We start from the raw sequence: 26,760 nt of genomic DNA, 5'->3' as shown, positions 1-26,760 counted from the left end.
AGGGTGTTCACACTCGAAGAGTGTGAAACAGGAGAAGTGCCTAAAACTGTGTAACATAGGCACACAAAATAAAACGAATAAATCTAGAGGAAAAACCCTCTTGTACGAAGAGTAAAAAGTGCCCCATTGTCATATTGGAGATCACCGACACTCCTTTGTGAGTGTAGGTGTGAGTCAAACCCAATAAACCCCCTTGGAGTGAAGAGCGATCAAGATACAAGGGTCATTCACCAAAGGAGATCAAATTTAAAGCATTGTGAAATGCTTCAAATTTTTCATGAGGAAAAGCTTTGGTGAAGATGTCAGCGACATTACTAGTGGTAGGACAGTAGACAAGGTTGATATCACCTGCATGTAGTCTCTCTTTGACAAAGTGATAATGGATCTCAATGTGTTTCGTGCATGTATGAAACGCTGGATTTCGTGCCACTGCAATGGCACTCTGACTGTTTTTTTTTGCAAATAAAATGTGGCTGATTATATTACTCAAAGAAATTGATTACAATGGAGTGCTTATGCTCGATAGACTAGCTGGAGCTGAAACACAAATACATCATGATTACAAGCCTCTCAAGGCGATCTGGGGGGAATGGGGGCAAGAAGCCATGGAGGGGGGTATATCGCCATTTGGGTTTGCTTGCCTGCATCACGAAACACAGGTCCTAGCCCCCCCAGGTATGCATAAAGTGGCCATGGAGCTCTTGATGAGCCCTGGACTCGTCCTGCACCTGATCCCAACGGCTGCGGAGGAAGTGGATGATGGAAGTCCAAAGCTCCGCTAGGGTCACCTGTGCTGAAAGTCTCTCTCCGCCGAAAGTCTCCTGACACCGCGCCTTCCAGATATGCCATCCAGTAAGACTCCCTATGATCTCCCATACCTCAAAGCGGTCTGCTGTGGGCTTCAATACCTGATGGATGGGTAGAGTCTCCAACCCGACCACTGTGCACGATTCTGCCTCAATGATGAATATCGTGTCCTGCATCCCGGCCTCATAGAGAAGGTGACGGCCCTGGCTGACTGCCTGCCTGCCAACAGAAGGCTCCCCATGAGATATATCCAAGGTTGGGTGCTGTACGACAGAGGATGCGGCATGCTCCTCTCCATATGAGCTGCGCCTCCTCACATGACCAAAGGCAGTGCTTTGGGGTTTCCAGAGGCTGCTGTGAGCAACGCTTACAATCTCCCTCCTTTTGCATCTGGGCAAGCTAGCTTGCCACCGCCAAGCCTCCATGTACCACCAGCCATAAGAAGTACGATACCCTCCTTGGCCTCTAGCTATCCCATAGGCGGCGCCAGAAGGCCCGTCGGAACGGCTCCGTGATGCTGTGCTCCATCGAGTACCTGCTACGTGACGACGCCCAATCCATATCCTCTTGCATCAGTACGTGTCTGCCAATCTTGGCAGTGTACTCTAGGAACCTCTGTGGCTTCATGGTGATTGCAGTGGTCAGCCATAGCCACTCTCCTGGATCCCACTCCAGCTCATCAAGTGGTCTGTCCTCCCAGATCCAAAGGTGCCACTCCCTGAGCTCCTTCCAGAAAACATAGGGGTCCAATCGCCATGTCTTCCCCTGAAGGCCCACCACTCGGATCCTCCTCCATGAAAGGGCAGCTATCCCCTCATCCTGTTGCCATCTGTCAAGGGCCAGACACCCCCTCTCCTGAACGGTGAAGAAAGTCCCTTGCGGGGCACCGCCCACTCTACCTGCTACCTGTAGGGGGTTGCCTGCTGGTGAAAATGTGGTGGCCCATACCTCCCCAGGCTCTATCAGCACTCGTATCGGGGGAGCAAGCCACTCCGGAGGTATTGCTGTGTCTATCTCCCTTTGCCTCAACTCCACTCCTCTCTGGCAGCTTGAAACTCGCTGCAGCACCTCCTCGTCCGCCATCTTGTACACCTCCCGCCATGTCCTGATGGTACGAACCGGGCCGGCCTCCCAATCAGCCCATTGGATGTGGGGGCACTTGCCAATCTGTGCCCCTTTCCAATCTTTGACCTGGGGGTTCCAGATCACCGGCTGATGGTCTATCTCTTCCTGGCAGTCTGGGGGGCTCTGGATTAGGGCCTTGCGGAGGCCTTGCCACACGCGGAGTAAGCTGCGTAGGAAAGGTGATCGGGAGGGGGGGGTGATTTGGGCTGAAGTGAAGATCCATCTCAAGGACAGCCTCCACTCGTCGCCAAGCCTCGGTCTACAATCCTGAAGACCCTCCTGCAATAGGACCTTCCAGGTTTGCTCTCCCGGTGTGAGGCCGTGGACAACTAGCTTGCCCAAGAGGGCTTTACTCTGAAACTATGGGTCTATGATCCCAAGCCCTCCCTCTTGACCGATGCCGTATGATGGTCGCCCACGCCACCTTGCTCCGGGAATCCCTGGAGCCATTTGATCTGGACCAAAGGAAGTTCCGCACTAGGCGGCGAAGCTGCACTATATAGGATGAGGAAAAGCACCAACACGAGGCGATGTACCAGGCCGTCGCTAGGAGGACCTGGTTAACCACCTGGGCTCGGCCTGCTAGTGAGAGGCGAGCCGTGCTCCAGTAAGTCAACTTCCTCCAAATAGAATCAAGGACTGGAAGAAACTGTTGGGTGGGAGTGATGTCGAGTCCCACTTGGAACACTAGGTACCGGACGGTCTGCCCTCTACTCACCCATCTAAATCCTAGGTGGATGCCCCACTCGGTGCTAGAGCCCGGATCTGTGAGGAAACCAACCGGCTTTCACTAGTTGATTTTCGCTCCCGTTGTGGAACTGAACACCTCAAGAGCCAGCCTCACTCTCTCCAACATTAACTCATTGTCCTCTATGTAGTGCTGTATCATCTGCATACTCCGAGTCTAGCAACTCAGTCTCCTCTCTCACGGGAAGTTGGAGGCCGTGTAATCTGCTCACACAGGACCTGAGGAAGTGAGATATCGCCTCTGCAAAGAGTAGGAGCAGGTACGGGGTCAGGGGGCAGCCCTGCTGGATCGATCTCTCCAGCGAAAACTCCTCCCCTCGCCTACCACCTATGAGAACCCTGCTGGTGGCCGATCTGTAAAGTGTGGCGACCCCACGAATCCAAGCCTGGGGGAAACACAACCTTACCATGGTGCCCTCTAGGAAATCCAATCCACCTTATCATAAGCTTTCTCGAAATCCAAGAGTAGTACGGCCAGTCTCTGCCCACTGTGCTGAGCCCACTTTGTCGCCTCAAAGAAGGTGAATACATTGTCCAGGATACTCCTATCCTGAACAAAGTCTGTTGGTGTATCATGGATGATGTCTGGCAGCAGGGGGCGTAGTCGCCTACCAATCATCTTTGCCATTGCCTTATAGGATACTGACAATAAGGTGATCGGTCTCCATTGGGAAAGCTCCAATCGGTCTCCCCCTTTGGGGAGAAGACTGATAAGGCTTGCTGAAAGGTTCCCTGGCATCTGTCCTGAAGTGAAGATCTCTTGGAAGGCCATTAGTAGGGGGTCCTTCACCACTTCTCAGTAGGTAGTAAAGAAGGCCTTACAGAGGCCATCCTCTCCTGGGCATTTCTGCTCGTCCTGTGTATGGAAAGTCTCCTCTAGTTCCTTCTCTGTGAAGGGGGCATTCCATCTCCTCTGTGACAAGGGACGGGATGTGATCCCAGACCTGCTGCCTACATCGCTGTCCTCTAGCTGAGGCTGTCTCTTGCTGGAAAAGGCGCCTGTAGTAATCAGTGGCAATCTCCATCACCTCGTCTGGGCTTGAACGAGTCCTCCCATACTGATCTTGAAGGCTGCGTATTTGCACTCTTGAGGTGCGAGGCTGGTGCACTTGGAGAAACTCTCTGCACATCGTGTCCCCCTTCCGCGCCCAAAAAGCTACTTAGGTGCCGAAAGAGAACTCAGAGCACTTGTCCTATAGGCCAGCGAGGGCTGCTCGTGCTCTCACCTCCTCTGCATGGAGGGTGGGGTCCCCTGGTGCCTCCTATAGTAATCTCTGCGTGGCTGCAAGGTCCCGCCGGAGCGCTCTCTCCTCCTCCCAGCTCTGCTACTTGGCCTGTATGGCTGCCTCTTGGCAGATTCTGCTCGACTCGGCTAGGACCTCTGCAACCTCCTCTGCAATCCGGTCCCTCTTGCCCCACTCCCTAGTCCAGAGCTGCTCTATCTGCCTCGTCACCTCCTCCCTCCTATAGATCGAGTCAGGGATCCTACAGGATCGAGTGTCTAGGGCAGATGCTGGGGGATCTAGTGTCAGGAGAACCGGGCAGTGATCAGACAACCAATTGCCCAATTTTGGCCCCCATGAGAGCCTCCCCACTCTCCCACATAAAACCTGTCCAATCGCTCCAACAGGACTTCACCTAGCCGCCTGTATCCCCAAGAGAAGTCCAACGACCTCTCCCTCGTGTGGAAGGCAGGGTCTCTCCAGGCATCATGTGCACCTACTGCCAATAGAAATATCTCCCATGCCTCCTGCTCCTCCCTGGTTATGCCCTGATAGTTTCTGCCTCTGCCCTGCTGGTCCTCCAAAGCCACCAAGTTGTTGAAGTCTTTTCCAACGATCCAGGAGTCCACCTCTGGGAGTCCATCCACGATCTCCACCCAGAACCTACTGTGTGCTAACCTTTTGTAGGGGCATAGACATTGAGGACTCCGAGGCATGAGTTCCCAATATCCAGTGTGATCCATAGAACCCTCCCTGCCACTATTGTCCCGTGGTGTCGTACGCAGGTGGTGAGACTCGGGCCAATAGAGGTGCATACGCCTCCACTCTTGCCGTGGGCGCCTATGGCGTGCTCTCAATAAGTGTGCGAGCTGCCCGGGAGTACCTTCCCTACCCACTGGGCCTGGGAGGGGGTGAGCTTGTGCTCCTGTAAAAGTAAAATGTTGATCCGTCTGGCAAGGGCAGGCTGCAGCTTCTGCCGAACAATCAACTTCTTGGATCCACGTGCCCCACTGTAGTGGAGGCTATTCACATTCCAGGATGCAAGGTGTAAGCTCATGAGGAAACTACGACTGACCGAATAGACATCTATTCGGTGTGGAAGCTGCTGATGAGGATGAGAAGTTATGGGGCATGCAGGTACGCTTTACTGCAGGTCTAGACGGCGAACTCCAGTCCCCTATGGTGGCCCTGGACCGGACCATAGAGGTGATAGATGCTGCAGGTGGTACAATCAGTGCATCTATCAGCCATGCTGAGAGTTGTGACTCCGTGCATTGGTAGAAACAGGCCGCCTGTGCCAGGGGCCACTCGATCACATCCCTCAGAGCCCTCCACTGTGGAGAAAGATAATGCTCAAGTGTGGGACCTCGGCACCAGCCCACAAGTTAATGTCCATTATGCTACCACGCCATTGTTGTGCAAACAGAGCTTGTCCGTCTTCCCCCATCCACTGGGAGATATGGTCCGCCACCTGACTCTTCAACTCCTCTATCTGTGTCGTTGTCCAATCCCCTGAGTGAGAGGACTAAAAGAAGAAAGAGTAGTTTGGTCCATCCGGTGGTGCTAGTAGATGGACCTTGCCCCTCCTTGATTTGCGAACCACGAAGATCCCCATCTCTAGAGGTAGTGGGAACACTCCGCGCTCCGTAACTCTCAAGTAGGACCACTGGCAACTGCGGAAAAACTCGTGGCAACAACTGTGCTTGTCTTGGGAAGGTGTGACGGGCGACAAGGGCAGATGAGCTAGTGGCTGTGTGGGAGGGGGAGGACTGCTGGTGCGAGGAGGATGTAGGCGTGCGTGGCTCATCCCCTCTTGTGGGATGAGCGGGAGTGGTTCTGGGGGGGATCACCTGCAATACGTGTGGATCAGGGGGAGTGCTCGGCAGGGGAGATGGTGGGGGGGAAGAGGGTCGAGGGATGGTCGGAAGTATGTGGCGAGTGTGGGGGAGGGGGACTGGTGGCCCTGGAAAGGGGGGGGGGCTGTGGGCCAAGGCTAGTGGGGGGAGCTTGGGAGGTGGTGGAGGGTGGGTGTGGGGGTTGTGGGATCTTAGGTGGGGTAGTCTGTGGCACGAGTGGTGGCTGTGGGGGACTGCGATTCTACCGGGTGGAAAGGGCAGGGGGGGCCCTGCGGAGTACTCTATCCAGGGGGCATCGCCCGCATTCCTGCGTCCTGCTGTGTCGAGGCTGCGACTGAGGCGCTGGCTGCGGCCCCCCCTGTCGTCTCCCTCTCTATCGTCTCTGGACCCATGTGAAGCCGTCAACGTCCACCTGTGGACCTGTCGCCGGAGCCGCCTTGGCCCCGAAACGCGTATAGTCTGCTGCGCGATGTCCAAAGTCATGGCAGTGTAGGCATTGCCCTGGTTGCCTAGTCACAATGACCTGCTGCGTAAAGGAGTGACCTCCAGCCTCAATCTCGAGGAACTTTGATATACTTTTTGTGTCTTTCACGGCCACTCGTACCTTTGGGACTCTTGCAAGTGTCACTGCATCTGCGAAGGAAGCAGGGAGAACTGTGCCAAAAAGCCATCCAAAGTCCTCCACTAACTGGCGGTATTCTACCGCGAGTCCAAGAAAAAGTAGGGTGTCTGGATGTCTGAGAAAACTGTTGTGGAGCACAAATGACTCCACTGTGAAGCCGCTATACCAAGGAACCATGTAGATGATCCCCTTCGTGGAGGCATCGGGCGAGCTCTCCACCAACTCACGGGCTGCGTTCGCAGAGGTGAGCCAAACCATGAAGATCCCTCTGCCCATTAGCACTACCTCCAAGATTTGCGCTGTGCCAATGCGCAGCGTGGAGTGGAGCCAGTCCCGCAGCTGGGCTCTCGATGGGGAGTGTCCGACAACCTGACCAAAGATCGTTGTCTCTTTCAGCTCCAACTCTGTGGCCCAGACGGCCAAGAGTTGTTCCTCAGAGAGGATGATGCGCAAGGTGTTTGACTAGGGGGCACTCGTAGAATGCGCTGGCATCTAACCAAAGGTTTCCATTGCGCGTCCCAACTGAGGACCTACCACTCACGCTGCTGCGCTGTCGGAGGAGGGGGGGATATGTTGCTACAGAGGGAGGGAGCGACTGGAGGGGAGGAGAAACGATGGCAAGGAGGGGGGGGGGGTGGGAGAAGCTTGTTTACACGGTGATGGAAGTGTTGGGCCCTGTTGTAATCCAGCTTGTATCGTGGCGGTGGGGTACGGAGGGGCGGTGAAATAGATCCTCAGGCGGGAGGGGACATTGCAGGTTTAGGCGAGTGGACAGGTTTTCAGATGGGGCGGCAGAATCGTGTCTGCAGCGGGGGAGGCGAGGCGTGTAGGGGAGGGGGGGAGGGGCAGACGGCTTGGTGTCGGGCAGGGACTGACGGGGGGGCGCTGAGAGAAGGATAGAGGGGGGTCTGTGCTGCGTGCTAGGGGGGAAGATGGGGGGTCGCGCTGGGGGGAGACAGGGGGCAGGCGGCACAGAAGACGGGGGGGGGGGGGGGAGATGGCGGGGAGCAGGCGGCATAGAAGATGGAGGGGGGGATGGTGGGGAGCAGGTGGCACACGCCACGGGTCAGCGGGGGGGGCACATTGGCGATGTCGAGGGAGATGGAGCAGCAGCGCGATGGTAGGAGCCGTTTTGTCTTCGATGCATGGCACTCTGAATGTTAGTGAATAAAGGAGTAGGCTTCGTCAGATACATCCAAATTAGCTAAGAAGTGTCTAAGCCATACGCATTCAACTGTGGTAGTGAAAGCTGCCTTGTATTTAGCTTCACATGACTATGTGGCAACTGTGGATTGTTTCTTGCTAAGCCAAGAGATGCAAGATGAGCCAAGAGAGAAACAATTGCCACAAGTGGAGTGACGAGAATCAGAATCATGAGCCCAATCAGAATCACTGTAAGCATGTAAGTACAGTGGTCCCTCCTTGGCATAAAGCAACCCAAGAGTCCTAGTACCCTGCAAGTGATTGAAAACACGCTTGACAGCTTGCCAATGTGACATGCGTGGTTGATGCATATATCTGCTCAAGGTTGAAACTGCAAATTGTATGTCCCTAGTGTTGCACAGGTAGATAAGACATCCAAGTGTTGGAGCATATGTATGGATATCAAACAAATCATTGCCATCATGGAAGGATAGCTTCGAGTCCAGTCTCCATTGGTGTACAAACTGGCTTGCAATCTTGTAAAACAAACCTCTCAAGAAGTCTACCAATGTATCTAGTGACAATCCAATGCCTCTAGCATCATGAATGAATTGGATGTCTAAATAATAGTGCAAAGGCCCTAAGTCTAACATCTCAAAAGCTTGATGCAAACTTTGTTTTTCTCTTTCTCTCCCTCTCCCTCTCCCTCTCCCTCTCTTTCTCTCTTACTCTCTCGTTTCCTCTCCTAAACAAGCAAAAAAGAAAGTGATTTAAACATTAAACAAACAAAAGGGAGAGAGAGAGAGAGAGAATGCACTCTCCCTCTCTTTCTCTTTCTCTCCCTCTCCCTCTCCCTCTCCCTCTCCCTCTCCCTCTCCCTCTCCCTCTCTTTCTCTCCCTCTCCCCCTTCTTCTCTTTCATTTCCTCTCCTAAACAAGCAAAAGAGAACGATTTAAACCTTGAACAAGCAAAAGAAAGAGAGAGGGAGACTCACCAATGAGATATGGCAAGCGTGGGGCGGCTTCTCTTTGCAATGAGGGCTCCTCCTCTCCTTCGCGAACAACAGCGGCGGCGGCAGCAAGTCTTCTTCCTCTTCTTCTCTCACAAAGCCTTCGCTCTATGTAAAGGGTAGACTCTGATGAGCTGTTTATGAACCCTTGGCTGAGTAAAAAGGCATCAATCTTTGCATAGCAAGCTCTTTGCTTTCAGCATACATGTGGCCATCTCCATGAGTGACCGATCCTTCCTCTTCGCAATCCCATTCTGCTATGGAGTATAAGCAGTAGTGTACCGATGAACCATGTCCTTTTGCTTCAAAAAAAAATTCAGCATAGAGGACATGTATTCCCCCCCTCGGTCCGAATGGAGAGTCTTCACCCTACAATGAGATTGATTTTCAGCAAGTGCTACAAAAGCCAAAATGCATCATATACTTCTAAATTTTTCACCAAAGAGTAAACCTTGCAGAAATGAGTAAAGTCATCAATGAAAGTGACAAAATAGTAATAGCCACCCAATGACTTTGTCTGCATAGGGCCATAAACATCTGAGTGTACAATCTGTAACCTGGTAGTGGCTCTAAAAGCAACATCATGGGGAAACGAAAAACAATGCATTTTCCCCAAAATACATCCCTCGCATAAGTGGTTAGGAGGTCTCTTTAAGAGAGGTAAACCATCAAGCATTTGTGTATGTTGCATAAGCAATAAGCTACCATAGTTTACATGCCCCATGTGAGTAGGCCATAACTCTGTTGTGACATAGCAGGATTAAGACTGAATGCTAGATAGATTGAGTGATCAACTGAAAAAGCATCCAACTCATATAACCCATGACATAGAGTGCCAGTCAAAACCAAAGTCATGTGTTTCTTATATCTCACCATGCATCTGTCATCATCAAAGGTGACCTGCAAGCTACACCTTGCCAAAGAAGAAATAGATAAGAAATCCTTGTTTATACCTGGCACAAACAAAGCATCTTGCAAGCGGAGAATAGAGCCATCAATGGTTGTCAACACTATCTCCCCAATACATCTAAGAGAGTATGATGCACTGTTGGTACACTGTACAAACTAGACAAACGGGGCTGCAATAACATAAGCAAACAACTATGTGCCCGCATCCTTAGTAGAGCTAAATGCTTTATTAGCCTAAGAAGAGTCATAATTGCATGTGTAAAAACAATAGTCACTGTTTGCAACAAAGGATGCGGACTTAGTACCAGTAGAAGGTGCATCAGAAATAGACATCCCTGACTCCTTGGCTATGCGCTTTCTACACTCAGTGATGTAGTGGCATGGCTTCTTGCAATAGTGGCACTTGCCCCTCTTGGCTTGCGTGCCCCCTGTTTCTTATTGCCCAGTGAACTGCTTGAAGTCCCAGAGCTTTGCGGAGCATTCATTGCTTGGCTGCCCTTGCCCTTCTACCTTGCCATAAAAGCCTGCTCGGAGGCTATAACATCCACACCATTGTTCTTTAATTTCTACTCTTCCTCTAAGAGCAAACTGATCAACTGAAGGAAAGTGAGTGGCCGTGGGAAAATCCTCATGGTGAGGTTCAAGGCCATATGAGGGGCCAACTACGAGGGCGGCCATGAATTCAAGGTAGTAGATATCAATTGTGCATCTGAGTAATACTCATCTACATTCATAAGTTGCTCATGCAAGTCATGAATTTTGTTTAGATCATCTTGCATAGAATCATCCTTATCCATCTTCAATGTCTCAAGTTCTTTCTTCAAGAAAGAGATGCGCATCTCATGTCAAGTTCGTTAGTCGTGGAGAGACAGAGAGAGTGATAGAGAGTAGAGCAGAGAGTGAGCACGTTTTTAGGTACAATGACGAGTATGTAGGTCTAGGTTTTTTAGATAGATATATATGTGTAAGTACAAGTGCTAAGGGTGTGTTCACACCCAAGCACATTTAAAAGGCATGAGGGCCTTAGCAGGTATTTGCTGTTGTACAGCGGGCACATTTTGGTGTCCAAAAGGTATTTCTTCCGAGAATACAACCTTATGGACCTTCTCAGTCGTTTCGGGCTATTTGTGCATGCGATCTTGCCAGAAGATAACATCATTGCTGCATATTACTTTCCTTTTCTCGGGATCCCACAATCTATATTCTATTTGACCCTCGCCACCATATCCTAGGAAAATGCATTTACAAGACTTTGGCTCAAGTTTGTTGCGTTTTTCTTTACGAATGCGCACAAAAGCCTTGCAGGCGAACACTTTCAGGTGAGTATATGAAGGTGGCTTGCCCGCCACGCTTCTTGGGGAACTCTCCATCCCCCCCTCCCCCTCCCAAAAGACCTGTTTAGTGACCGATTAATCAAGTGTACGGCTGTCATAACAGCCTCTGCCTAAAAACCATGGGATAATGCAGCATGAGACAACATCGTACGGACGTTATCCTGTATGGTCCGATTCATATGCTTTGCAACTCCATTTTGGGGTGGATTATGAGGGGCAGTGAGCTCCCTCTTTTTCCCTTTGCTGTCACAAAATGCCTGAAAGGCCTTGGACACATATTCCCCACCATTATTAGAGCGAAGACACTTCAGTGTCTTATTCGTTTGATTTTTTATCAATGCTAAGAATTTTTAAAACTTGTCAAGCACTTCATCCTTGCTACGAATAGGATAAACCCATACCTTTCGTGTGGCATTATCGACAAATGTGACAAAATATTTCTTTCCCCCTAAAGATAATCTTGGCATTTGACATACATGTGAATGTACTAACTCTAGAGGAGAAAATTTCAAAGAAAGATTTTTTGTGAGACGTCTATGCATGTTTACCATAAATACAATGATTACAATTGATACGTGGTAACCCGTCAGACGAAGAGCAGAATCACTCGCGATGGCGGACTGACTCCTCTTGAATAAATCAGTGGCACGAGACATTCGTTTCTCCTCCCAACCTCGCCTAGATGGTTGCTCGCACCTCCCTTCTCGTTTCCTCTGCCAGCTGTCCACTTCAGGTGAGTCCTACTATTCTCGGACTCTCTAACTCTCTAGGCTCCCCTAGACCCCGTTCGGGTGCCCAAGGCCCCCGGACAGTCATCCCTCGCGCATCTCTCCCATAATTTACCTTATTAATGTAACATTTCCTTCCCCTTAAGAATCGGTTTTGTCCTCGAAAACGATACTTGGAAGGTCCAACTGTAAATTGGCAAACCTTTTCCTTAGGGTACTTACTCGCTCCCATGTTGAGCGTTCTTCTGAACAATCTTTCCACTTAACCAAACATTCTTGGTAAATAGTATTCCTTGTTCGTCTGTTACGAACATTTAATATTCTTTCTGGTTCATGTGGATTAGATTGGTCATCTAGTAGCTCCTCAACGTTATCATTTAAGATTAGATTATCCAAATCACCTAGCTTCTTTCTTAGTTTACTTACATGAAAAATTGGATGTATTTTACTACTAGCAGGTAGTTGGAGCTTGTAAGCCTATTCTCCCACCTTTTTAAGTATTGTGAAAGGACCACAATACTTGGGTGAAAGTTTTGGACATTGTCCCGTTTTCATGGTTTTAGTTTGTTCAGGCACCTTAAGATAGACCAATTCTCCTTCTTCAAAGGAGATGTCTCTTCGGTGAGGGTCTGCATATGCTCTAGCTCGATTTTGAGCTTTCTTAATATTTTCTTGAGCAAATTTTAACATACTATTCATATCCTCCAAAAAATCCTTGGCTGCCTGAACCTTTTCCTTATGCAGTCCTACTGCATGAGGAACTCTGGGCTGAAACCCATACATTAACATAAATGGACTATATCCAGTGGAAGAGTGCTTGGCACTATTATATGCAAACTCTGCTATCGGTAGATACTCTTCCCAATTAGTTTGCCTTTTACTTACATATGCCCTGAGCATATCTTCAAGGATTTGGTTAACCCTTTCAGTTTGCCCATCAGTTTGCGGGTGGTCCGCCGTACTCATGCTAAGTTTAGTATTCAATTTCCTAAATACAGCACACCAAAATTGACTATCAAATTTTCTATCCTAATCAGAAGCTATATTTACCTGAAGGCCATACAATCGGTATATGTTCTCTACGAACAATCTAGCCAATTCTGGTTTTTTAACATCTGTTGAAGTTGGAATAAACCTAGCCATTTTGGTTAACCTATCCACAATCACCCACACAGAGTCGTGCCCCCTCTGTGTTCTGGGTAATGCAACAATAAAGTCCATGGAGATACTCTCCCATTTTCCCGAAGGAATCTCTAATGGGTGGAGAAGTCCTCCCATTTTCAATCTTTCAGCTTTATTAACTTGGCATTTATTACATTTGACCACATAGTCAAGGACGTCCTTATTCATTCCAGGCCAATAGAATTGCCTTTTAATAAGACTACAAACTCCTGGATATCCCGCGCTAGGGGTATCATGACACTCAAAGAGTATCTGGCGCCTTATTTTATCTTTCGGGACACATACCCTACCCTTATAGAGTAAATAACCATTATCAATGGTAAAATTCTTCCACTTGAATCTCATTTGAGCAACCCCTGATGCTCCATATCTTTGTTGAACATCCTCAGATATTCCTTCCTCAGTGGAGGCCCTTCCACCTGGATCCCCATTTTCAATTGCTTCCCAAATGTTGGATTATGCTGGATCAACCTGACATTTCCCTTTTAAAGATTCAAGCAAATCGGAAGTGAACTGAGTAAAACTCAATTCATTTATGATGGGCATTCTGCTGAGTGCATCAGCTACTACATTATACTTTCCTTTTCTATACCTTATCTCATAGTCGAACTCTTGGAGGAGTTCGGCCCATCTGGCTTTATGCCCTTGTAGATCTGGTTGGTCATTAAGCCACTTAATGCTTTCATGATCCGACAAGATCAAAAGTTTGGCACCGTACAAATAGTGCCTCCATTTCTTCATTGCATGTACTATTGCATACAGCTCCTTCTCATAAACAGAATAATTCCATTTTGCACGGTCTAATTTCTTGCTTTCAAAAGCAACTGATCGATCTTCTTATAATAAGACTGCGCCTATCCCCTTATCACTGGCATCGGCTTTAACCACAAATGGTTTATTGGGATCCACAATTAATAGTACTGGAGCTGTAGCAATAGCTACCTTAAGTTTTTGAAAACTTTCATTTTGGTATGTTCCCCAATTAAAACTCTTCCCTTTCCCTTTAAGTTGGTCTGTCATTGGAATAGCTATTTTGGCATAATCTCGAATGAATCTCCGATAAAATCCAGATAATCCTAGGAAGATCTGTAGCTTTTCCACGTTTCTTGTGGCCATTCAATAATTGCCCTTACTTTTTTTGGATCCATCTTGATTCTCTCTTTCGAGATAATATGCCCCAAATATTTGACCTCTTGTGCGAAGAATTCACATTTAGTTTTCTTCGCATAAAGGGAATGTGTTCTTAACAATTGGAATACTATTCGTAAGTGTTCCAAATTTTCTTCTCTTGATTTACTAAAGATCAAGATATCATCCAAGAAGACTACTACAAAATGTCCTAGATAGGGCCGTAACACACTATTCATCAGCTTCATAAAAGTGGCTGGTGTATTAGTGAGGCCAAAAGGCATCACTAAAAAATCATAATACCCATATCTAGTATGAAATGCTGTCTTAGAAACATCATGTGCCTTAATTCTTACTTGGTGATAGCCTGATCTTAAGTCTATCTTTGTGAAGAATTTTGCCTCTTGTAATTGATCAAATAGATCTTCCATTCTGGGCATAGGAAATTTATTCTTCACTGTTATCTTGTTAAGTGCTCTATAATCAACACAAAGTCGCATAGAACCATCTTTTTTCTTTACCAATAAAATTGGCGAAGCCCAAGGTGAATTGCTGGGTTGTATAAACCCTTTATCAATGTAATCCTTAATTTGTCTTTCAACTTCTTGGTGTTGTGTTTCACTTAACTTATAAGGTGGTTTAGAAATAGGGTGTGTATCCTTATTTGTGTCAATTGGGCGATTTATATCACCCTTATCTGGTGGAAGGCCACTTGGTAAATTAGAAGGAAATACATCTTTAAATTCATCTAACAAACCACTTAATTCATTACTTACATTCAACTCACAAACATAAGAAAATTGTTGCTTTATATTACAGAAAGTAAAAGTGTTTTGCACAAGAAGAGACCATAACATATATACCTCACAAGCTTCCTTCTTTATGAGCTTCTGAACTTTAGTGTAACACAACAAATGGTTATTAGATACTTTGAATCACAAAATGGTTCACCTTGAATCACAAAAGTCTTACCATCCCTTTCAAATTCCAGTATATTATGATGATAACTACGTTTTAAGGATGGTTCCAATCCCCATAGCCACTCCCTCCCTAAAGCAATATCGGCTGTTTCCATATTCATAATTTGGAAATCAAGTTTATCTTTATATCCTTGAATCTCAATTTCCAAATTGGATACCATTGTATCCCATATTTTATTATCTTGACCTTGCATCATATGAACAACATATTGATGCCCACTCTTTTGTTGGGAAAGTTTCAATTTTTTGATAAGTGCATAATTTATGAAATTGTGGGTAGCAGAGTCATCAATCATGACTCTAACCCTCTTTCCAGCTATCAATCCATGCACTCTAACTAAATCATGTGGCCCAAAAGTAGGCTGCCACATAGTTGACATACAACACTTGTGTTGTACATCCTTGTGCAAAACCTCTAAAGATTTATACTTTTCATGCCCCTTTAATTCTAGGGTCTGCACTACATGGATTTGTTTTTCTTTTCCCTTGCCCTTGTCCTTATCCTTTCCTTTATCTTCCCCCTTTTTCCTTTGAGGGTGATTCTAGGCAGGATGGTTAGGGGATAGGTAATTGAAACACAACCTTTCTTTTTTGGCCTTATCAAAGTCATCTTGGCTTAACTTTGGCCTTAAATATTGTTTCTTTTCAAAGGGTTGTTTCTTGCCCTTAAGAAATGACATTTTCCTTTTAAATTTGCTTACAAATTTTGAGGTTTCCAATTCCTTAGTCTTGGGCTCCGTATCAGTGAGACTAGTGAGTGTACCTGGACGCGTACTATCTTCATTCATTAATGCAAATTTAATTGCCTCTTCAAGCGTCTTAGGCGAAGTCCTTTTCACTTTCTTTTTACAGGCCTTATCTAGTCCCCTAATGAATCCTCGTCTTTTGGAATTCATCTATTTCTTCCAATTTGAGGATTATCTCACGATATTCCTCCAAATATGTCAGTAGGGGTCTTCCCTTTTGTCTCACATAATCCCAATCTTCCCAATTTCTTTCCATTTCATTTTCAGGAAGGAATTCTTTCAAAAAGACCGATTCAAATTGAGCCCAAGTTTTAGGTATTTTATTTGCCTCCTTTAAAGTTCGCCACCATTTATACGCCTTTGGCCCCAAAGTTAAACTGGCCTCCAGCGCTTGGAGATGTGGTGGAGTATTTTTAAGTTTGTGCAAATCTTCCCATTTTTGGAGAAAATTAAAGATAGTGTCTTTATTTCTATCTTTTTCCTCCCCGTGAAACTGAGGGGGTTTCATATCTTTTAAGACTGGATTATGCCTCAACTTTTGGTGGGGTTCTTTAGGATCTCGCATAGTCACATCCAAATCTTTCGATGAAGATGGAATATCCGAGGTTTCTAGCTTATTTTTATCCCTTTATAGTAATAAAGTTAATTGAGATTTTATTTCGGTGAGTGTTTGAGTTAAAAATTCCATTTGAACCCCCTGTGCCTACACATGAGCAGTTAGATCATCAAATTATTCTCGTGTGGCAAAAAATTCTTCCCATTGCTCTTCTTGTATCTCCGTTTCATGGGGATCTACCATAGGGTGGTCCCCAGAACTAGAACCCTCAATTACTCTCTCTCTCCCTTTCCCCTCCATTAATACACTGGAATTGGAAAGCAAATATAAGAAATTTGTGTACAAAGTGAAGTACTTCCCTGGTTATAGTGATAGGGCAGCTGTTGATGGCTTTTAGTAATAGCCTCGAAGAGTGAGGAATAATTCGTATTTCCCAAACTGAGCCAGTCACGTTGACAATAAAGCTTATTGGCAGGAACACTGAATAAGGAAGGGCCTAAACACACCCCCTCCCCAACGGGTCACATGAACCCGATGTATCCCTGTTACGTGTGAGATTCGTCTGACTGGCTTCGTCCAACTGGTCACGGGTTTTACTGCCGTTCGACTGCGCTACATGAATTCAATCGTGTATGAAGGGATACGGGCCAGTGTGACGTATGACATGTGGGCACCGTCTTCTCGTCTGATACCCGTATAACGTGTGACGTGTGGGAGCCGGTGAAGACTGCTCGAATCTGGTACTCGTGTGACGTGTAATGTATGTGCGCCGGAGAAAGCCTTCACTTGAGGACAATTGAAAGCTTTCGTGGGAGACGATTAAAGCAGGACCCGGCGGCTCTGATACCAGTGATACGTGGTAACCCGTCAGACGAAGAGCATAATCACTCACGATGGCGGACTCACTCCTCTTGAACAAATCAGTGGCACGAGACATTCGTTTCTCCTTCCAACCTCGCCTAGATAGTTGCTGGCACCTCCCTTCTCGTTTCCTCTGCCAGCCGTCCACTTCAGGTGAGTCCTACTATTCTCGGACTCTCTAACTCTCTAGGCTCCCCTAGACCCCGTTCGGGTACCCAAGGCCCCCGGACGGTCATCCCTCGTGTCTGTCTCCCATAATTTACCTTCTTAATGTAACAACAATGCTCAAAATCAACATAACGAAGACAAGGCAAGTAATCCAAAGGAGAAAGCACTTTCACTCCTGTTTGACTCATGTGTCCCAACCGGCCATGCCACAAAGAAACGCTTGGCTGCTCGGTCACGGCAACAACATGATCACTCACACTAGATACATGTAGAGGATACAAAGTATCACTTTTATAACCTCTAGCAATCACTCTAGATCCCTTACAGATCTTCAATTTTCCATCACCAAAGGTGGTATGAAAACCATCATCATCTGGCTGCCATGTGCTAATCAAGCTCTTCATGAGCTGAGGTATATGCCGTATATGCTGAAGTGTGAAGACAGAGCCATGCTGAAACTGCAACTACACATTGCCAACACTTGCAATGTCACATGCATAGTTCTCCCCAAGATGGACAACACCATGTCGACCCCTTGTATAGGCAGAGAACCACTCTCGATAAGGGGTGACATGAAAGGAAGCACCTGAATCGAGAATCCACGCATGCATGTCCTCATCTATATCTGCAAGTAAAGCATGCGCACCAAAGTATGAAGAGACAAAGAGTATGTCACTCCCACTTTTACTCTCATCAGTGACTACATTCACCTCTTTAATCTTTACACTGCTCTTCTTAGGCTGACTGTCCTTTTTCTCTTCCTTGCTATTGTCTGTCTTCTTGCCCTTTCCTTTATCTTTCTTCCATTTGTAGCAGTCACGTTTAGAGTGACCCTTTTTGCCACAATGATGGCATTCAACATCTTTGCCACATGATTTATTGCGTCGCTTGCTATCAAATTTGCCTTTCTACTGTGATCTACCCCTAGTATGCAAAGCACTAGAAGACTTACTGGATGCATTATTCTGCCGATTCATTTCTTCCATGAGTAGAGCACTCTCTACACTAGCATACAAAAGAATTGCAATCGAATTGTTCATAGCAGTCCTGAATGTATCCCAACTCTTTGGAAGAGTGCAAAGCAAGAAAGTAGCCTCAAATTGGTCATCAATCAAGAACTTCAAGGCAACCAGCTGGCTGAAAATGTAGTTAAACTCACTCAAGTGAGTAAACATTGCTATACCCTCCTTTATACGCAAATCCATAAGCTTTTTCAGCAAATACACTTTGCTTATAGCACTCTTTTGTGCATACAGTTCTTCCAGTGGAGTCCATATAGCATATGCAGAATCCAAACCTTCAATGTTAAACAGCAAGGTATCAGAAATCGATAGCTTGATGGTTGAGCGTGGAAGCTCATTTAACTCATCCCAATCGTCTTGTTCTATATCTGCGGGCTTTGTCCCTTGTGTCTTGATCGGCTTTGCCTGCTTCTTTTGTAACAGGATATTGTAGCACTGCTTTTGCCACACTGCAAAGTTATGTGCTTCTTCAAGCTTCTTTATGTGCATTAGATTACTGCTGTCATTATTGCCAGCCATGATTCTCAGCCCAAAAGTGACCAAAAACAACAAATGCAAGCGCAAAACTGTCACCCAAGTGATCAAGGTACAAACAAGTACCAACTAGCAATAAATGACCACTTAGAAGCAGAGATTTCAGATCTGTAAGTAAATTTTCAGAAGCCCCAAACCATGTGCTATAGCATTCCACAACTAATTACAGCTGTTCCAAGGGTATATGCATCACATTACATGAGAAATCCCAAAATTTATTTGCAATTTCTGCTGTACATGTACCCACGAGCATAAAATTTGACACGAACGGTTAAAAGCCCCAAAATTTTGTGCTTAAAGCATCAACCACACATCTGCATTTTCTTTGTCATGCATAGGACAAGTCAATTTTGCCAAAATAGAGCAATTTCAGTAAAACCCCCAAATTTTACCAAGTGTTGAAGTGGAAATTGCATGGAATTGAACCTGCATGTACATAAAATGACCACATGCTGCACAGATTTTGCCCAAACTGCAAAAGCCCAAAATTGCACGGGGTCCAATGTGCATCAATGCGGAGAAATTGGGTAAATTTCAACCAAATTTGTGCATGTACATGAAAAGCCCTAAATGTCGGAGGCAAGATTTCACAAATTCCTCTAATTTCTGAGACAAATTTGCTTATCCTGCATCACATTCCCCAAATCTGGGAAAAGCCCCAAATTTTCTGGCCAAGATTGCATAAATTTCAGTGAAATTGACTCATCGAAGAAAAAATCTCAAAAATATTCTTAGGCATGTGCATTCAATGTCTGTAATTTCTAGTCTAGAGAACACTGCAATGTGTGTCGGGCACAAATTTGGGAAAAACCCCAAATTTCAATACATAGATTTGCCTTTTGTGCTTGTAGGTGTGAACATTCGGTAACAGGAAGAGGAATTTAAAAATTTTGGAAGGGAAAAAATGTCGGATGACGGGTCCGTTGACTCGTCAGCGATGACAGCACCTGTTGCGAGAGTCAGCTGCCGCGTTGGTCGTCAACCTTGTCGACCCGCCACGCACACCTGCCAGCCGTCACCCGACTCGCCAAGCCAACAGTTGTTTGTTAGCTGGAGCCTGGCCCTGTCGCACTCTCCACAACTCGCCTTCTGCAGCTCACGACCTATTCAATGGCTGCTTGCACGACTTGTTGCCCACGAACTCACGACCTAAGGTTGCTTGCCAGCTCCTGCTCGAACTCCAAGAAGTACGAACGCCTCAACTGTAGCTCTGATAGTAGTATGTAGTGACGGGTCAGACATGATGATCGAGACAACAGGTGTTTGTTAGTCGCGGAGAGACAGAGAGAGTGATAGAGAGCAGAGCAGAGAGTGAGCACGTTTTTAGGTACAATGACGAGTGTGTACCTCTAGGTTTTTTAGATAGATATATATGTGTAAGTATAAGTGCTAAGGGTGTGTTTACACCTGAGCACATTTAAAAGTCACGAGGGCCTTTATTCCCAACATCTTCATCAATATTTAGCAATAGCTCAATAAGATCTTTGATGCCAATAAGATAGGCATCCATATGACCTCCTCCTTTCATGTGAACGTGTTCAAGTTGCTTACGTAGGTAAGAAACGTGCGCTTCATTGCACACTTGATATAATGATTCAAGCTTATCCCATGCTTCCTTGAATGTTTTGCATGATCAAATGTGTGGAATGATGGCTCTCTTGAGGGATAAGCAATTAGGGTATACACTTGGGCATCACAACTATCCCATTTAATCTGGTCTTAAATGGGAGGTGCTGTCAAAGAAGATTCGACATCATGAGAGCCACCTAGTGATGTGGAGGCTGGAGGTGGTGCCGGTGTTGAAAAAGCTAATCTTTGCTTGGTGCCGTTTGCAGTATGCCATAGATTCTTCGTGACAAGAACATGTCACATCATAGCACACTGCCATGTATATATATCATGGGAGTGATCTGTATGTATTTGGATGAAGTGAGCCTCTTGATCTCTCCACACGACCTGCATCATATGTTGTAGCTCCTCATTGTATAATACAACCACTCCTCTAGACCCTCTGGTCCCCCATCGTGATAGGGGGCTCTAGGGTGGCATGTTGTCTCCCATTTGTAGTCTCTCACCTCTGGGAAGTGGGTGCTCGGACTTTGGTAACTGCTTGTATAAACTCTGGTTTGTCTTTGTATACAAGATAATGGCTTTGCTAGTGAAGGTCTCTTGGAATAGCTTTGCATCAATCCTCATGGTTTCATTACAATTTCACATTGTGAACTTCAAGTGTCTCATAGGCCAAGCCCCTTTATTGGCACCTATTTGTGATAATGATACGTCCATCTCTGTATATTTTCCATTTTCTCGGGTCTCCATAGTCTAAGGCATGCATTCCCTGTGGTGGGCCACTTGGGCAGGTGTGAGATCATCCTCAAGTTAGACTTTTTCTTCTTTGAGATCCTTGCTTTTGGAGAGGAAAGTTTGTTGTGTGACTGTCTTTAGATCAACAAATTTGAGGATAAGGGGTAGGTCATTTTCTTGATCCTTGCCTATGTGCCATGCGTTCTTCACAATGCAATGCTTGATCTTGGATAAGGTATGCAACATGGACAGCAAGCTGATAATGTTGGTTTAGACCAAAATGTAGGTCCTTCTAGGCCTTTAGAAGCTGATGATTAGCAAGAGGAAGAGGAACTTGATGACCATCTTAAAGACAATTGAGTATAGCAAATGAAATGCTTATGCGATTGGCAAATGATTCTCAATTCATGCACTTTTTGAACCCCTTAATGGAGGGCAGCGAAGGGAAGAAGAGCAAATCATCTTCAAGAGCTTTGGGATAGCAAAATGCATCTTTGAAGAGCCAATACAACAACACGATGTTCCAAACGTGGGTAGTGAGCATAAGCAAATGTTGCTAGTGGGGCAATGGATTTATATGCAAGGACAACTAGGAAGTGCCAATCCAATGTTTTGTGAAGAGAAGGGCATGTTTGTAAGTATGGGGCAGCCAGGTTACTTTGGTGGTGGCACTAGTTTCCATGCTATGGTGGGTTAGGGACCACATATGGGAATGTATGACGTAACTTATTATCATATGCAGCACCTAATGTGTGGTGTGCAAGGCCCAATCTATCTGCGTATGGTTGGTAATATGCATGTCTGTTACGTGGATGTAAAATTTTATTGCTTTGCTTAGCATTTGATTAAATGTGCTAATGTCACTTACACATGTGAGCTGCTAGTTAATTATTTTACAGCGTGGGACCCAAGACCTCAAGATAATAGCTGGTGCCAAAGGCAAAAGTTGTATTAAGTTATGTTCAACAAGTACTAGGTGGTACCCGGTGTCAAATTTCGGCCTAGACCAATTTATTGGCTACTAATGTCAGTGGTGATACTAAAGACTAGGCATTAATTAATTAATTAATACTTGTCCAAGGGCTAATAACTACTCATGGATACTTGGAAGACAAATTGGCCTAGTTAATTTAATTCTTGGCTAGTGAAATTATTTTTCTAGACACTAGAATAATTATTAAATTGTTTTTTAGAATTAAGTATTCTGAAAAGTAATTAAACAAGCTAGATGATGCTAGAAAATGGGATTAGAACTTGGTAAAACTTGACCATGCAAGTGGAAAAAATGTTGCTAGGGGTTGATGGAAGTCTATTCTAGCCATTGTGAGAGAGAAGGAGGCTGTTAGAGTGCAAGGAGAGGCTGCTGATGTGATTTGTAGCCACTAGGGATCAATCCTATAGCATGTGACAGCAGTATGGGGTCCTCCAGGGATAGGTGACAACAACCCAAGTTCTTTTTGGTGCAAAATAACAGCATACAAGAGGGGGCAATAATCTGCCTAGTGGTCCTAGGCTGTAGGTGATAGTTTCCATGGCTGTTTGAGTAGGGACAATAGTAGCTTTTCAGTGTTTCTCGCGATGAGAGTCTGAAATTTTTCTCTCTACAGCTTTGTCTCTCATTTCCCAGCCATTTTTCAAGTTATCTCAATATTTTCCAACAATTTGAGCTATCAAAGGAAGAGATTATTGTCAATCTCTGCTGCAAATCCTAATTTACAGCAGAAACTAGGTTTTGACAGCCACCTCAGGATGCATGCTTAGAATTGAGGGTCTAGGACTTGAATCCAAAAGCTGAAATTGAGGAATTTGAGGGAGATTCAAGAGGCCCACTAGCCAATATCATATTTGAGACTGAATTTGTCTTTCAAGGAGTAAGATGAAGACCAATCCCTTAGCAAATCAAGGGGCAAATCGGTTTGGAGGCTTGCTGGTTAGTTTTGATGGCAAGAGGCACTTGGATTAGTGGAGGGGATTAGAGGATCTTAGTTGCACTCCTTCCATTTGCAATATAAGATAAAGAAATATCGCAAGGGGCACTAGTTTTGGGACCAATAGGATGCCCAATGTCTAAGATTAAAGTGGTAAAGTGTGTATTTTCAGTTTACATGAATCTTATGCTTGTTGTAATTAGTGCTTAATCAGGCTATTTACCAACCTATCCGAGGAGGAAGGTTTGTTTCAGTTGTGACCTGCTGTCTCGAGGAGGAAATAGACAAAATGGCTGCTACCAAAAAATGAAATGCAAGGCATCCTAAATGTTTGGAGGATCACAACTAGGCAGAGAATGCATAGAGCTGGACATGCATGACTCTAGAGCTCCAATTGTCCCTGTCAGACTCTGATTAGAGCTCACAAACAGGAGATGACCAGCAGAAATTCAATGAATGCTAATTAATGGCGCCTGCAACATCCTAATGGTGCCTATAATCTATTAATCACATCAATGTAGACGAGGCAGCCTGGATTAAGCTCTTATGTTAGACATCCCCATGTCCTACTCGCTACAGATTTAAAGTGTGTGGATCCAACTAATCTTTGATGGAACTCCTGTGTATCTGGCCCTTGATTATGAAAGCAGTCACTATTTTGTGCTTGATCCTACTCATTAATGGCTCGTAAGATGAAGAAGTGGTCAAGATTGGATTATTCCTGTTTAAAACCAACTTGTCTAGCTACTCTATGCCCATGGTTGTATTCCATTTTCTCAATTTATACTCAAGAACAACACCAGAAAACTTGGCTGTGGATGGCTAGTCATGATCATCGTGTAGTTGTTGGGCAGTTTGAAGTTTGGATGGAGCAGTAGCATGCTGTTGGTGGGTCATTGGAGAGAAATCTCTCACATAGTGCTCTACTAGACACACGTCTTAGCAAGGTAGGCCAATAGGTCCCTTGCATGTGAGAAGTACTCAGCAACCAATCTGGCATAATCCTGTGCTATTCCATTCTGCAGTGAGGCAGTAGCCAGAGAGCTAGCCAAGAGGAGGGAAAGAAGGGGTGGGGGGTTGTGATTGGGTGTGCTTTGCTTTTTTTTGGGGGCGGGGGCATATGTCTGTACCAGCACAGCAATCAGAGAGGATAGAGACAGGTAGGTAGGAATGGCTGGGGCGAGAGAGGTAGGTGGGTTTTTTTTGTTTTTTGGGCTTTGGGGGGGGGGGGGGGGGCACGACTAATCACCACAGAGAGGTGTTTTGCTTGAAGTGCACTGAAATGCCTAGTTTGGAGGTTGAAGATATATGCAGGGTGCACCTGCATTTGTTTATGATGCTTGAACCGTCTTTTCATGTCCATTGTTTTTAATCAATGAAGGAGAGGACGGTTGACCATCCAGAGGTACCCTAAAGTTGTTGGGAAAATCATTTTGCAGAAGTGAACAGTTTGGCTGAGACAGGCTGAAAGGTTTGAAGCATGATGTTTCGTTGTGAGAGTGACTGCAAGCATCGATTGCTGATCAATGGGAACAGGGAAATAACATTTTTGGTAGAACAATGTGACAAATCTTTGGCAGATTAAATTGCCACTCAAGAAACAATGTTTGTCTTTGATGCAGCTGGATGCGCTGTTCCTTGGGAGTCTCAGGCATTTGCTATGGCGAGTTATTGTAGCTAAAGAATTTTGTACTATATCTTCATGGAACTGACCTTTCTGTGCTCCCTGTCATGAAAATATGCATACTGGTTTTTAGTTGCTTTCCAGGGTGACACTTTGACAGCTCTAGAGAATTAGACATCTGTTCTAGTGTGCAACTAACAACTTTCTTAAAAAGAAGATAGAACCATATACATGTGTGCGTGGCTTGTGTCTCCGATCTATCTAAGATCCTGTAGCAATAAGAAACCTTCATCTAACATGTGCCAAACACAACCATATTTATGCAATTAGTTGATGTGAACCCTGTAAGGCCATAGCTATCATAATAGAGCATACTCCCTGTACCTTGAATAATCTATTCCCTCATAGACATTTTAGATATATTTTGAAAGATCTAAAGATGGAATGCTCGTGTAATGTGGGGGTTGGATCTAGCATTAGAGTAGGGACTAAGCATTGCAACAAATGGGAGTGCATTTTTCCAGAATAAGGCAGATTTTCCAATGTGATTTTTCCAGGTGCGTAATTTGCAGCTTGATGAACTTGAGCTGGCTTCCTTGCGTGGTATTGTCCAAAAGGTGAGTTTTCTTTGTTCTTCTATTCCTATAGTACTTCTTGTGAATATGCCACACTTCTTCCAGGGTGTAGGGGAGGGATGATGTATTGCGCATGTGCTCTGAGTAAATCTGCAGATGGCCCTTCTTTTCATAATTGTAGCCTATTGTTAGTGCCTGCATAAATCATGTATTTTTTAGCTCTGGATATTTTAAATGGTATATATGATTATGCAATTCTCAGCTCATCTTCTGTCATTTTCTTGTGTTATAATCATACCCATAATATGTTATATGAATCTAACTCACCATGGGTAGTGCATTTTTCGGAAATTTCTTGGGGCCTGAAAATACTGAGTCAAGACAAACAGCACATCGATAAGGCTTTATGTAAACCTGTTTGTGGAAGATTGTTCTCTTTGATTTCGGATCAGGACCCTTTGGTCTTGGAGGGTAATCATAGCTGTGGCAGCTGTCCTATTCAGGGATCATGCACACCATACATCAGCCTATGAAGAGTTCATTAGTGATAGGTAACTAGTTTGATGTGATATGATGCTTGAAATTGCACTCAGGCTGGTTAATTATGGTTTTCTGACAACTGATTAAATTTAAAAACAGTGGTTTTAGATGTGAGGCTAGAATGAAGCCCTTCAAGTATTAATATTTGTACCATATTGTAACTTTGTGTGTGGCAAAGTGTTCATCAGACCATGAGGAGGGTTTCCGAACCTGTTTAGTGACTCCAAACCTGGAAAACTTAGAAACAGCTATTTAGAAGAGAGAAATTATTCAAATTCCAAAAAAACTTAGAAGTATCTTAACTTTTCTTATCAGATCTCTTTTTTTTTTTTTTTTTGGGGGGGGGGAATGGATAATTGTATTAACTATGAAGGATGTACAAGAGTAAAATCCAATCAAATAGCTACTTGCACAGGATATGCATACCTCAGAATAGGATGGATTGCAAGAGCAAAGAACGAGGGACTCAAAGACACCTTTGTCGAACACATTTGGAAAGTGAGAATGGCTTAGTAACATACCATTGAGCATCACCTGTGTAGATGAGACTCGATTGGTAGTGTGGAGAAAGTTTGAGATTTTGGATCCTAAATCCATTTTCTGCACGAATGGGGCCATAATGGACTGATCCAAATGGTCAAAAGATTTCTCTAAGACCAATCGAACCATCCTGCTTAGTGTCCAAGATGTTGCGCTCTCTAAAAAAGCTATCTGGGGGGTAAGATCCGACATCAATGGGGCTAGTCTACTGATCACCTTTGCAAGGATCTTTTAGGTAGTTCCAAGCAAAGTGATCAGCCTCCTCTGTGTGATCTCTAGCTTATCTCCACTTCATTTGGGAATGAGGTGAAGCAGACCCTTAGAAAGTCTCTTTGGCATAACCCTTGATGCCATAATCTCATGGAAAGTTGAGATGAGTCCTGTGCTGATAAGATCCCAGTAGCTCAAAAAGGACTTCTCTAATCCATCTTCTCCACTTGCTTGAGGGTAGTGCTAGAAGTGCTTTCTCTGGCTCCTTCTGTGTAAAAAGGCATCAGATGTTTGCTCATCTTATGTGTGACCATCCTCCTAGTGCTCCACCATACTCTCTCTGTCCCTCTCATAGCCCA

The 26,760-nt window shown here is 45.3% G+C and overlaps 1 protein-coding gene across 5 annotated transcripts in view; it reads left to right on the top strand.

The window, feature by feature from the left end:
- Window positions 1-26,760, top strand: part of EMB2410 (embryo defective 2410) — a 187,221-nt gene that overhangs the window by 111,002 nt on the left and 49,459 nt on the right. For all 5 annotated transcript variants that reach the window (XR_015690932.1, XM_087678344.1, XM_087678347.1 and 2 more), the window contains one exon: window positions 25,094-25,153. Coding sequence is in view for 4 of the 5 variants with exons in the window: in XM_087678344.1 (XP_087534470.1) it covers window positions 25,094-25,153 (60 nt within the window). In the remaining variant the exon portion in view is untranslated. The remainder of the gene's footprint in view (window positions 1-25,093; window positions 25,154-26,760) is intronic.

The sequence above is a fragment of the Lygodium microphyllum genome, chromosome 5 (genome assembly GCF_053477565.2).
Source record: "Lygodium microphyllum isolate KBCC chromosome 5, Lygodium_microphyllum_v1.1.10, whole genome shotgun sequence".
In the NCBI taxonomy this organism is placed as follows: domain Eukaryota; kingdom Viridiplantae; phylum Streptophyta; class Polypodiopsida; order Schizaeales; family Lygodiaceae; genus Lygodium; species Lygodium microphyllum.
Note: the sequence above shows the minus strand (reverse complement) of the source record. Positions and strands in the feature narration are given on the sequence as shown.